The 13,348-nt window shown below is 45.9% G+C and overlaps 1 protein-coding gene across 15 annotated transcripts in view; it reads left to right on the forward strand.

The window, feature by feature from the left end:
* The first annotated feature begins 1,204 nt into the window (after positions 1-1,204).
* MED10 (mediator complex subunit 10) overlaps positions 1,205-13,348 on the forward strand; it is a 462,922-nt gene continuing 450,778 nt past the window's right edge. For 14 of the 15 annotated variants that reach the window (XR_010116272.1, XR_010116265.1, XR_010116264.1 and 11 more), the window contains exons 1-3: positions 1,318-1,541; positions 2,676-2,759; positions 5,471-5,573. Coding sequence is in view for 5 of the 15 variants with exons in the window: in XM_063619590.1 (XP_063475660.1) it covers positions 1,420-1,541; positions 2,676-2,759; positions 5,471-5,573 (309 nt within the window). In the remaining 10 variants the exon portion in view is untranslated. Of the gene's footprint in view, positions 1,542-2,675; positions 2,760-5,470; positions 5,574-7,286; positions 7,962-13,348 lie in introns of those variants that run through there. The other variant, XM_055246623.2, reaches the window with a different exon arrangement.

Consider the following 13,348-nt stretch of genomic DNA (forward strand, 5'->3'; position numbering starts at 1 on the left):
GCCTAAGTTCCATCAATTATCTATCTCTTTCTTACTTATGAAATTGAGAAAGGCCATTCACTCCATGTCGCTACCTCTCCCTAATAACTTTTAAAATTTTTTATTTGTCCAATATTTTATTTCCACCTTTTTTTTTTTTTTTTTGAGTCTTGCTCTGTTGCCCAGGCTGGAGTACAGTGGCATGATCTTGGCTTACTGCAACCTCTGCCTCCCGGGTTCAAGCAATTCTCCTGTCTCGGCCTTCCAAGTAGCTGGGACTACAGGCGCACGCCACCATGTCTGACTAATTTTTGTATTTTTAGTAGAGACAGGGTTTCTCCATATTGGTCAGGCTGGTCTCGAACTCCTCACCACAGGTGATCCACCTGCCTTGGCCTTCCAAAGTTCTGGGATTACAGGGGTGAGCCACCACGCCCAGCCTCCACCTTGTTTTATAATTCCCTAAAGTTAATTGTTGTTAAATCAGGAGAGAAGTATTTTATGTAACATTTCTGTGTATCAGCCCATCCCACCAACTGGAGTGCCCTGATTCCATAAGTTTGGCAAGTCACTTACCTTCTCTGGCTTTCCATTTCTGGTCACAGCTGGGAGAGGCTCTGGAGATCATCTAGCAAAGGAGCTCCCTCACTTTGCCTGTTTCTAGGCACTGAAAAGTACAGGCCACACATATATTCAGTAAAAGAAAGCACTTGAGCAATTCAAACAGGCTGGAGGAGATATCAGCTATCACAGGAGATTGGGCAGAAAAGTTTCTTAAACGTAAGAGTGAAATGACCTAAATTGAATTTCAATGAGATAAACAGCAGTTTACTAAAAGCTTTGTGAAGCAGGGGAGGTTATTTTCAGAGACAGGGCAACCCCATAGGGTGCTGTTTGGTCAGAATTGGCCCGAGGAGGTGAGACCCTGACCTAGGAAGGCAGCAGGTGTCCGGGAAGCACTGTTAGCAGCAAGAGCTAGGGGAGGTGGCCGCCGATTACATAGAGGAAAGGAGGCAGGTCGGCGCTGATCCCAAGGGCTCTGGTAGAGGGGCAGGGAGACTACCGTTATTGGTCCTTCATGCAAACTTTAGGATTTTCATCCATTGTGTATTGCTTGAAGATGCTGCATTGCACCAAGTCTTCAACTTCTCCCATGGCCGAGACAGGTCTGATGTGAGTGCAAGCAGTTAGTACTCGCCCAGCTGCGTGCCGAGGCCTCCTCCAGAATCCAGACCGCTCCGAAAGCCCGCCCCGCCCCGCCCCGCCCCGCCCCCAACACGCCCGTCCCGATAACCAGGCTCCGCCTCCAAGAGCTCTCCCGCGCGCCCCCAGAGGAAACGGAAGTCGTATCTGTCCGGACGGAAGCAGGAAGCAGGAGCGTAGGGCCGCGCTCGCGGCGCTGCTGCCTGAAGCTGTGTGGGTGGGGGTCGGGCCGAGGCGATGGCGGAGAAGTTTGACCACCTGGAGGAGCACCTGGAGAAGTTCGTGGAGAACATTCGGCAGCTCGGCATCATCGTCAGTGACTTCCAGCCCAGCAGCCAGGCTGGGCTCAACCAAAAGCTGTGAGTGGCGGCCCGAGGCTGCCGGGGTCTCCCCAGGGCCTGGCCGGGAAGTGCGTGCTCGGGGAGCGGGGATCTAGGGAGCCCGACCCGAACCTGACCGCTGCTCGTGCCCCGCCAGCCCTCTGGTCTGGTCCCGGAGCTCGGGGCGCCTTTCCCGGCTGTGTTCAGAGGGCGGGGCCCGCGCTCCCGCCTGTTGCCAACCGCCTCCTTCCCAATTTGCGTTAGAGGAACCTGTTTGAGGCCCCTGTGGAGACGTCATCATGGCCCGATGATATACTTTCCGTTTCCCTATCAAGGGAATCATGCTTTCTCTTCTAGCGTATCCCCTCTCATGTGTAACCCCCTCCCAGCCTTTTCCTCCTGGAGCGCTTCTGGGAATTCAGTCTCTGTCTCCAGAGGGGAGGCTGGCTCCACAGTGAGTGCACGCCCTAAACTAGGCCTCAGAAGGTGAGGCTCCGAAGCCACCTGCTGCATAGGCCTGACAGTGGAGGAACTAGGCGGGAGGTGGTGCTGAGAAAGGCTGCAGAATGTTTATTATTATTATTTCCTGGCAACAGCCTTGTGCTGTTCATGTTGCTAGGCCCTGGGATGGAGAAAAGGCAAATGCAAGTACAGCACTTTCGAGAAGGGCTTTATATGGGGCACGGACATAGAAAATGTTGCAGCAGAGGTTCCATACCGAGTGCTGTGGGAATAGCCAGGCCAGCCTGGTGGTGTAGGAAGGCTCCAGAGAGGAGAGGAAGCTAAACCAGACAGTATGGCTTTCTTTCCCTCAGACTTTGAGTATAGTCCGCTGCCTCATGTGTTCGCTGAAACCGCACACACAGTCATATGCACAGTCAGGTAATTGTTTTTGAGAGAAGGTTCATATTTTTCGTCAGGTTCCCTCTCCATCCCCCTTACTGGCAATTTCTAGTTGAGAAGGAAAGTAACAAATATTTAAGGGTATTTTGTAACTCTAACGGTGTCCTAGGAATCTTGTAGCTAACCAGAGTTAAGAGCCATGTGTAACCCGCACAGCTGTGAGGAGAACGAACTTGCGTGGAGCCCCAGTTGGCTGGGTAGCTCTGTGGGTGGTGCTTATACTGTCAAGTGAGATTAACCAGATGCCTGTGTGTTTGCCTTTCCCCCCAGGAATTTTATTGTTACTGGCTTACAGGATATTGATAAGTGCAGACAGCAGCTTCATGATATTACCGTACCGTTAGAAGTTTTTGAGTAAGTAACATTCTTGATATTCGTCTTGGGTATAAATCTTGTTCAGTTATGGTGTGGTATCGTGACTTCTTCATCACTGACATTTGAGTGCCTGCTGTATGGTAGGCACAGCCTGGGTGCTGGGGATGTACCGGTGGAAAAAAAATAGACAAAAATACCTGCCCTCATGGAACTTACGTTCTAATGGGATTACAAAACTAAAAAAAAAAAAAAAAAAAAAAAAGAATCTCCTTAATATTCTATTGTTGAAAAAAAGTTACATGTAAATAAAAGCTTATTAAATATATGAAATACGTCATAGGTTCTCAAAGTCCTGCTTACGCTAAAGAACAGCCACAAAACTTCCTTTTTTCCTTAAGAGGTGAAAAGTCCTATGAGGGCTATATTGTAAATTTTTTAAAAATGGCAGCCAGAAGCAACCTGAAAAGCAATCTGGTCTGATGTTCCCAAACTGCCCGTGGAGTGCTAGTTCTGAGAGATGAAAGTATCTGTTCTGTCAAAGGAGGAAAGAAAGAGTTCTTATTCCAAGCATGTTTGGGGAGGCTGCTCACTGTTTTCTATGGAGAGTTGTGTGCAGAACACATACAGGAATAAGCTTTTAGATTTTCAAAATCCAGGTTTTCTTGCACTGATTTGGTCACATCTCTGATTTCACACATGAAGGACCTGATAAGTAACTCCAATAGGTTGTTTACCTAGTAAGTGTCAGAGTTAAGACGAAACCCCCGGACTCATACTTTACTGACCAGTGCAAAGCAGCCTCTCCGTGATGGTACTGGCTTGGAACAGCAAGAACATTCTAGTATTTCTTGCAGCAAAACTGCAAATGTAAATTGCTAGATTTCCTTAGGCAGTAAAGGGAAAGAGTTATGGCTGTTTTCCATCCAAAAGGTCAGAGATACAAGTTCTAGCTATAGTGCAGCAGCTGCCTACAAAGACAGGACACAGAGGTGGTTTTGGTCTCTGATCTTCTGTTCACCTGCTGATGACTTTGCCCCATATTCCTTACCTGTGCTCAGTGGGCCCCACTGAGGTCTGTGACTTCAGGTGGGATGAAGGTCTTGCACCTGAGACAGCTCCAGACTCGGCTTTGGCTTTCTCAGTCCAGAAATACAGAGCGTCCTCCTTTGTGCTCTTCTGATTATGAATGCAGGGGATGCATATAGTGGCAAGTGGCAAGTAACTACTCGTGTCCTCTGAAGCAGAACAAATGGAGACTAATGTGAACAGATTGCTTAAGGGCAGAGGGAAGTGCTGGGCACGGGGAAGAGTGAGATTGACCTAGGGTATCAGGAAGAGTATGCCAGTGAACCCTAATACAGAGCAGTGCTGGGAGTTTATCTGCAAATCGGTGGTTGATGTCTACCCAATGTAGAAGGAATTTCCAGGTCCCAGTGGCCTTTGCAGCGTGTACATTTTCATACACACCAACTGTGTCTTTAGCTAAGATGAAAGCAGCTTGGCCCTTGTCGCCAGGACTCTGTGTGTGGGCAGGAGTGGGTTCACCCTTGGGTCTTCAGAGAACCAAGTCTGAGGAGGATGTCCATGCTGTTGAAGAAACGACCGTCAGCTGACATGGTTGACCTTATTCTGTGAGCCTGTCAGGTTTTTCTTGAGAAATGGATAGGTTTTGTTTAGAATTAACCGTAATTTTGCCACATTACATTATTTCAAAAACACTGAAATGAAATAGAATTTCTAGAACTTGTGATGTTTTTATCTTTTGCTATCTATCAAGGCTACTTTTTATACCATTGGTAGTAACCTAATGATATCTTTGTTCTGAAGTGATTATATATTTTTGGCCCCAATTATAAAAAACGAAAGTAGAGTTAGTTTTCAGTTTTTGTTTTTTGCTTTTTAAATAATGAATGATTCAATTTAGTTGAATGATAAGGATTTCTTTAAGGTACAGAAAAAGGCAGGTGGCCTGCTCTTGGTAAAATATAGGTATTGATCTAGGTAGTATGTTAATTAAATCTTCAGGATACTGAAGATAATTTCTGGGGGAAGTGTTAAAAATTCTAAGTAACAGTTTTATACTGTTTAGAAATAATTGGCCAGAATGTCTCTGTTATATTTAAATTACTTAGGTGTATTTAGTAAAGTGGTATATCAAGCCCCCTCTTCTTTTTAAAACAATGGAGTGGTTTGTAAAAGGATCTTGGGGTCGTCAGGGCTGGGGCTCTTGTGCTTGTAGTTCTCCTTTCCTTTCCCCTGAAGCTCCTCCACAGAGGAGGAGCCAAGCAGCGGGGCTGACCTAGAGTGGAGGCTGCATCGTAGCAGGATCCTCCTGTGTCACCCAGGCCCAAACCCCTGGATCTCATTTGGTTTTTTCTTTTGTCAAGAGTTGCCTTACCATACAAGCTGCTGTAAGGATCAAAAAGGTAATAAATAGCATGAACGAATTTTGAAAAGTGCAAATGCTAAGCAAATGTAAAGTGGTATGGCTTGTGAAGTGTGCTTGGGTTTATAAGTGATCATTACTTGATTTTATGAGCTGTTCGTATTATCAGAAGTAATGAAATCAGATTATCTATACTTGTGTAAATGAGGGAATCTTAATTCCCCTGGTTCCTACACTCAGTTTTGTCTAAACAAGGCCATGTGCAGTTATATATACCTGACCTTTTTCCCCCCATATCTTTCAGAAAGCTGTGAGAATAAGTGTCAGTCATGGGAATGCTAATTGAAATGTTTCATGTTTCCAGATACATAGATCAAGGTCGAAACCCCCAGCTCTACACCAAAGAGTGCCTGGAGAGGGCTCTAGCTAAAAATGAGCAAGTAAAAGGCAAGATCGACACCATGAAGGTAAGTCTCTAAGGAGTGTCAGAAATACACGGGGAAGAGATGCCTTCTCAGTCAAATTTGGTTAAGAGACTTATTTTTTTCCATACTTGCTAGAATATTGACTTTCATAACTTTACACATCGAGATTTCTGAATTGTGTAATAGGCAGTAAGTAAAATTAGATATCAGCTGTGTAATAGCATACAAAACATACACTAATCTTACTCTTAAGGAAATCCAGGGTAATTTTTGTGATGATAGTTCTCACTGGCTGTGATCATTTTCATTTTTTTAAGATGCACTTTTATTGCATTGATACTTTCTGTAGTAATTTCTACTGTTGAAGGCTTTCCCTGTAGTCATGGTTCTTTGGTTTAGAGGATTCTTGAATATTGATTTTTCTTTGTCCAGCTTCTGACCTCCAAACTTCTTTTTACCATATCCACTGTCAATGAAATTCTGCAGATCACTTAGTTTTTCTTTGCCTTGATGAGATGTAGAGAACTCTCTGCACTTGAACATGAAATATATAATTTTTTCTTAAATTGACTCAAATGTAGTTCAAATTGGTGTTTTGTTTCTTTAGTTGGACTTAACGGCCACTCATTTCTGTTGGCGCCATGCAACTGTTGCCATGTGCGGCAGGGACCCCTGCCTGCCTCTCCTCCCAGCTCACAACACGTGCCCCTTCCTCCTCCCAGCCATCCACGCCGGCCTGGTTTTCGGTTATGGAATACATCCAGCCCTTTCGTTTGTGTTCCTTTCTCCTGCCATCTTCTCCACCTGGAGCTCTTCCATGTTCTCTTTGCATAAGCAACTCTGTCCTTCCAGTTTCAGATGATTTCACCTCCTCAGAGGCCTTTGGGACCAGCATTTTCTAAAGCTTTCCTTGAGAGTGCTGGTCAAGATTTACCTTTTAATTTTGTTTTTTCTGTTTGTTCTGTCTCCTCTGCCGCCTGCTTGAGCTCCAGGATCACAGAGGGCGTGAATGTTGTGTTCCCACTGATGCCTGGTGCCAGACTGGGACACGTGTGCTCAGCCATGGCTAATGTGCACAGGCAGGGATGGTCACACAGTGGCCTCTTGGCGCTCTGGCCGAGTGGGAGGAGCAAGGGGAGGAGCTGTCAGAAGGAGACCTGCCTGGTCACAGGCAGGTCACAGGGCTTCCAGAATCCCATCCAGGTGATCCCCTCCTGGTGGTAAACAGGACACCTCAGAAGTGGTGTTTTGTCATAGTTGTTCTTATGGCGCCCATAGCCTCATCTCTGTTTTGTCCATTTGGGATTGAGGAGTTGTTGAGTCCATTGTCACCTTCAGAGCCAGTGCACTCCTTATCAATAGCGAGGGCCGCTGGTTTTGATTGTTCCATTTCGCTTGGTAAAGCTGAGTGAGAATTATATTGGCCAGCAGAAATGTCTCTCTCCATGTGAACACAGCCACTGGGCCACCAGGGACATGGCTTACAGTTCCAGCAGGCTCCTGTCACACCGGTGCCTTTGGGCAGTACAGAATTGTGCTGCTGGTGGTGACGTCCGGGGCTGTGCAGTGTCGCTTCCTTTTGCATATGTTGCCATTGGTGTCATTTCCTCTCTGAGATCAGTGGAAGTCTCAGGTCAGTCCTGTGGCCCTGTATTGCTTAGTGGGCCATGTGTTTAAACTGCCAAAAGGCATATTTTAAATAGTTATTGGAGTGTTGATGTGAAGAGCTCCTTTGATAACGTATTTTCTTTGTAGAAATTTAAAAGCCTGTTGATTCAAGAACTTTCTAAAGTATTTCCAGAAGACATGGCTAAGTATCGAAGCATCCGGGGGGAGGATCACCCACCTTCTTAACCAGCTCACCCTTCCTGTTTGAAGATCCCCCCGTGACTGTGATGCGGCGTGAGGCCGGGACTGCGAGTGCTCATGCCACCTTCCTGCTGTGGTGGGAGTGGGTCCTGGACACACCCCTCAGCCACTCTGTCCTCACTGTTTGGCCTCACGGGACGGAGGGGCTGGAGGAGAGGCGGAGCTGTGCCCCAGCTGTTCCAGCAGCTTGTCCGGCGTCAACTGGCTTTCAGAGTGCTGACCCCTCGACACTGTAGGGATCATTCTCTCTGCAGGCAGATGAGGCGCAGGAAAATAGGCTTGGAAATGTTAAATATGATGGGTAAATTAAAAGTTTTACAACATTCTACCTAATATTTTTCTTTTAATGTACTCTTTCTGTTCTATTTTATTATGGTGTCAGAAAGCTAAAACGACTAGGAAAAATTTTTTTAAAAAAAGAGAAATCGGTTTAATGTAGGAAGTACTTAATTGGTATTATATTTTACATTTTCAAGTATAGTGCATAAAGAATGTTTTAAATGTAACTGTTTTCATGGATTTCAATTAGATATGCGTATAATAAACTAAGTATGTGGCTTATTCCATGTAATTATTTTTGTAATATTTTTATAACATAGTACAATGTGTCTTGCAAACAGTTAATTATGACTTTCCCAGAGGGTTGGTAATATTCATAAGAAAATTTGTTCTCCAGGCATTTAGGCAGGAAAAGCTAAAGCAAAATGCAGAATTCCAATTTTTTCTACAAACCCTTTCCTAGGGACCATAGTACACCAATTTATTGACACTCTGGAAAGATGCCCGGCAAGGCTGTGTTTCAGCTTCAGTGTGCTTACAGATCCCGAGGGGATTCTGTGAACCTGCAGGTTCGGATTCACACGTCCATTGGGCCTTGCAAACTGCATTTCTCATGAACTGCAGGTGGCGCTGTTTCTGTGATCTGTGGGCCACCCTTGGAGTGGAGGCCCTAGTGCGGCCTGTGCTGAGGTTGACCTGTAGACCCCTGTGTCCGAATGGCCTGGGCAGGCTTGTTAGTAAGGTAGCGCTCCAGTTCAGACCTGTTGAGCCGCAGGCTTTAGGATGGGCCCTGGGAATCAGCATTAATTTGCCTCCTACGAATGATCCTGAACCAACCTCGATCTAGCCAGGGCTGCTGGAGTAAAACACCACATTCTGGGTGGTTTAAACAACAAACGTGTATTTTCCCATAGTTCTGGAGGCTGGAAGTACAAGCTCACGGTGCCTGCAGGGTGGGTTTCCCCCGAGGCCTCCCTGGCTTGCAGACCTGCTCGCTTTGACCTCACGTGGTCGTTCCTCTGCGTGTGTCACAGCCCTGGTGTCTCTTCTGTGTGTCGTAACCTCTTTAGAATCTAAGAATACCAGTTAGATGGTATTAGGACCCACCCGAAGGACCCATTTTTAACTTACTTCTTTGAAGACTGTCTCCAAATACAGTTGCATTCTCAGGTCCTGGGGTTAGGGCTTTGACACTGGGGTTTTGGGGGGATGCCACTCAGTCCAGAATACTCCCCAGGAGGGTTGTATTTACCAAGAGTCAGGGGCCAGGCTCCTTAGGAAGCTGGTCCCTCGCTAGCAGTTCTGTTCTCTCCAAAACAGCACCAGAAAAGGACTCCTACCCCTACCAAGGGGAAGAATTTCTGCTAGAGTAGAGGAGGCTCCTGTCTGGCAGGTTCAGGTGCCTGAATCGCTGTTCCGCCTTGTTTTTCCGGCATCAGGATGCTGACTTTTGGCTGCTGCGTGAGGGCCATATGGGCACGCGGCTCGCTGGGCTCTTCCCACACACTTCACCTGCATCAACTCACCTGGCCTTCGCCAGCCCTGTGAGGTCTGGCTTTCTTTATATTACTGATGTTGAAGCTGGGGCACCAGGGCTTAACATGCTTGAATCCCTGCAGCTTCACCTCCCTCTGTGCTGGTTCCAGATGGTTCCAAGGTGTCCACAGTCCTCTCTTCCTGGGCTCTGAAACATGGAGGATGTGCCGGCAGTAGGGGCTGTTGTACATATCCTGGGACTGAGTTAATCGGGTGGCCTCAAGCTGTTTTAATCTTGGTGTCTGAGCCTTGGGAAGAGAGGGTGACTGTCAGCTAGAGATGCATATCTGGTAGCCCTGAAAACAGCCCCACAGCATGACAAGTCTGCTGACCTAGGCCCAGCAGGGGCAGTGTAGCTGTCACACATTATTCTGGAATATTCACCAGTCTTTTTTTGAGTAAAGGTTTGGGTATATGGATGCACTGCCTTGGAACTCCTAACTCTCATCAGTGTGTCTGATGACACCACCACAGTGGGTCCCCAGGCAATGAATAGGTATTGGAGCCCCTCAATGCTATGACAGGCCACATACCCCTTAATTCCACGGGAAGGTCTCGTTTTTCCACCCCACCTGCCATTACTGTTAGTTGCAAGCGCCCATCACTTTCAAATCCTCTGACTTGCTGAGGAGTCTGCTTAGCTCGGAATTGATGTCAGTGGGAGAGCGCTGGAGGGTTGCAGGCCGCGTTTGACACTCGGCGAGGCATGCTGTGACTGTCACTGACACTGTCTTCCAGGGCTCTCCACCTGGAGGAGCTTGGGTTCAGATGCACACACCTGGCTGGTCCTTCATCCCTTCTTCTCAAAGACCTCATTTTGGTTAAAAGAATGATTGCGAGAGCCATCCTGGGGCGGTATCAACCATTTTGATCAGCTTTTTCACATCACCCCTGCCCATTGCCACTCAGTTCGTTCCAATCCCTGCCTTGCTTCTGTCCTCTTCTTCCCCACCCCTTTCTTCCTCCAGACACAGATCAGGCAAACAGCCCCAGGGCCCACTGATTTTTGTTACGCCCAAGGACACCACTGAACCACCACGAGGCAGGTACGGACTCAAACAGGGCCTGAGCCTGTATCACTGTTTTAAATAATCTGTGCTGCCGCTGTGGGTCAGAATGAAAAAGCAAAAATTAAGCCCCACCTTTACACAGAACTAGAACATTCTTTATCTTTTTGGGTGTACAATCAGAAGGGTTCATTACAGAAAACTGAAAAATAGAGCTACAAAAGTCTCCACATTTCTGCCCAAATTGTTACTATTGTGATTTTCATCCATCTAGATGTTCTTCTCTTGCACAGATGTGCACACACACTGAACAACTAGATGTGGAATTATTACTATACTATGAGTTGGTAACCTTTATTCTTTTAACAGGATGCCATGAAATCTGGGCAACTCAATAAACGTCCTCTCACATAATTTTAATATTTAGTGTTCCATTAATATGTGAATAGCAGATGTGTTGTTATTTACTTGCTGGACACAGGTTAAGCACTTTCCATGCATTGCCTCAATTCCCACAGTAAATCGGTGAGGTTTACAGATGAGGGACCTGAGGTGCCTGCTCAGGTCACCCAGCGAATGAGCGTGAGAGCTGGGCCTGTGCCTGCCACGTCACAAGACTCTGTGGCTCTCCTGGGCTTAGTTCATCAGCTCCCATTGGGTACCTGTGTGCTTCACAGTTCTTCACTAATATGAAGTTAGTATCTTTGACCATACATCTTCCACTTGTTCAGTTCTTATTTAGGGTAAATTCCTGGAAGTTGAGCTATTGGAGTTACACTTGATGAGGATTGTGATACAACCTGTCTCTATTGTGCTCAAGTCCTGAAATAACCAGGTGTTAGTTACAAGGGGAAGCGCTCATCTTTGGGGAATATCAGTAATGTCACTGAGTAGTTTATCAATTTTCTGTGTTCTTTTTTTATTTCCATTGTTTGAATCCTGTCAAATGTATATGAGTGCCTCGTTAAAATATTTCTACAGTCAGTGACAATACAGGTGCTGGCTACAAACGAGGTCACATGTTTACCCTGTATAGCCAGGTGAGCCTGCTGTGTTTCCTGCCACTCACCTGCACAGAATTGACCCATCTGTCCAAGTGACAGAGGTGCCATTGCCCCAAGGGAGTTCGACAATATACAGTCCTTGGTCCTGTGAAGACTCAGGTGACGTTAGGTGGCAGATGTACCACTTCTTAAACTTTTAAAATGTATCACAAACCGAAGAAGTTACAAAGGAAAAGATCGACACATTTGGCTGTATAGCTGTTAGAAAAAAATAAATAACATAAGGCTAAAAACACCATAAACTCAAAAGGCAAAAAAGCTAAGAAAGATCTTTTTTTTTTTTTTTTCAGTAGAGACAGGGTGTCGCTCTGGTCCAGGTTGGAGTGCAGTGGCACAATCATAGCTCACTGTAATCTTGAATTCCTGGGCTCAAGGGATCCTCCCACCTCAGCCTCCTGAGTAGCTGGGACTATAGGTGTGCACTACCATGCCCGGCTAATGTTTTTTATTTTCATTTGTAAGGATGAGGTCTCACTATATTGCCCAGGCTAGTCTCAATCTCCTGGCCTCAAGTGATCCTCCCTCCTTGGCCTCCCAAAGTGCTGAGACTGTAAGTGTGAGCCACTGAGCCCAGTTATAATACTTACACCTATCACAAGGAACTTAATAACTACTATGCAGAGCTCTTTCACAAACAAGAAAACCCAGCAGAAGAATAGGCAGGTGTTAATTTTTACGTCGTTTATAAAGGAAAAAAGGCAATAACTTGAATGTCCATTAATAATGGCTTAGATAAATCATGCTTTATCCATTTGCTGGATAACTATGCTATGACTAACATGAATGAAGGAATGAAGGTCTGTATGCATTGATACAGAAAGATGGACAAATATGTAATTACAAAACATGTTTATTCAATCAACATTAGCTGAGGGTCGACCTTGTCCAAGCTCTATCTGAATAAGTTTCTCCAAAGCAGACTTCTGCCTACTCATGGCAGAACCACCAAGGAGCTTATTAAAATGCTGAATCCAGGCCCCATTCCAACCAGCACAGCTTCCGGAGAGCCCTCTCTTTCCTTGACTTCTAAACAGCATGCTCCAGCAGAGGTTCAGGTTTGGGTTCCTCGAGGCATCTTTCCTTACCCACCTTCTCCCTGGGCAAGCTCCTCTATCCCCTGGCACCAGTTACTATCCTGTGCTGAGATTCCAGGTTTATAGCCCAGCCTAACTGAGTCCTACACTTCTGTAACCCAACTTCCATTTTTTTCCCTCTCTCTATTCCCCAGGAACCTCACACTCAGTGTCTCTAAAATTACACAGATACCTTTCCCACCCAAGTCTCCCTTTGTGTCTGCCTCAGAAAGTGGCATGAACTTTTAGCTGGTCATATCATTTTTGCCTCCTTTCTGTCCCTCCCTCTTCTGCCCTGGTATCATTGCCGTCGCTAAGTCTCCTAAATATCCCATTTCCTTGATTTTATTTATTTATTTTCACTCCAATCATACTCATATTTCATCCTCTCAGTCCACCACACCTCCACATAACTCATCTCTTTCCTGGTTCACCTGTGCCCATCTTTCAGGTTGCAGTGTAGAAGTCATTTCTGTTATCTCACCTTCTCTGACACCTCAGACCAGTGCTGGTCTGTTTGTCAAACTCTCCTTTGACATCCAATAAGTGTCAAAGGTAACTCAGAGTTACAGAGGAAGTATCTGACCTTCAACCCTGTAATCTTAAGAGTCTGGACCACACCAACCTTGTCCACTACTACACCCTGCACTTATCACAGTGACTGAGACGTAATGGGTACATATCAGTTGTTAAACAAATGAATGAGCAAACTGATGTATGCATTTGGCCTCAAATTGTATAACACAGTAAGTCTGGGTGTTTAAAGAACCAGAAGCAGTGTTTGTCTTCTTCCTTGTACCAAAAGATTCTCTTCTGTGTTTTTGGAAGAAAAATAACTAAATGACACAAAAAGAAAACAAATGACATGACTTGGTGATAAGGAAGAAATACTGTGGGTGGCACTGGGAGTCACACAGCTGAGAAAGCCGGAATTTTTGCAGATGGCCCTGGCATACACACGCTGCAGCAGACCTCTGGGAGTGCAGATC

This window comes from Symphalangus syndactylus, chromosome 16 (genome assembly GCF_028878055.3).
Source record: "Symphalangus syndactylus isolate Jambi chromosome 16, NHGRI_mSymSyn1-v2.1_pri, whole genome shotgun sequence".
In the NCBI taxonomy this organism is placed as follows: domain Eukaryota; kingdom Metazoa; phylum Chordata; class Mammalia; order Primates; family Hylobatidae; genus Symphalangus; species Symphalangus syndactylus.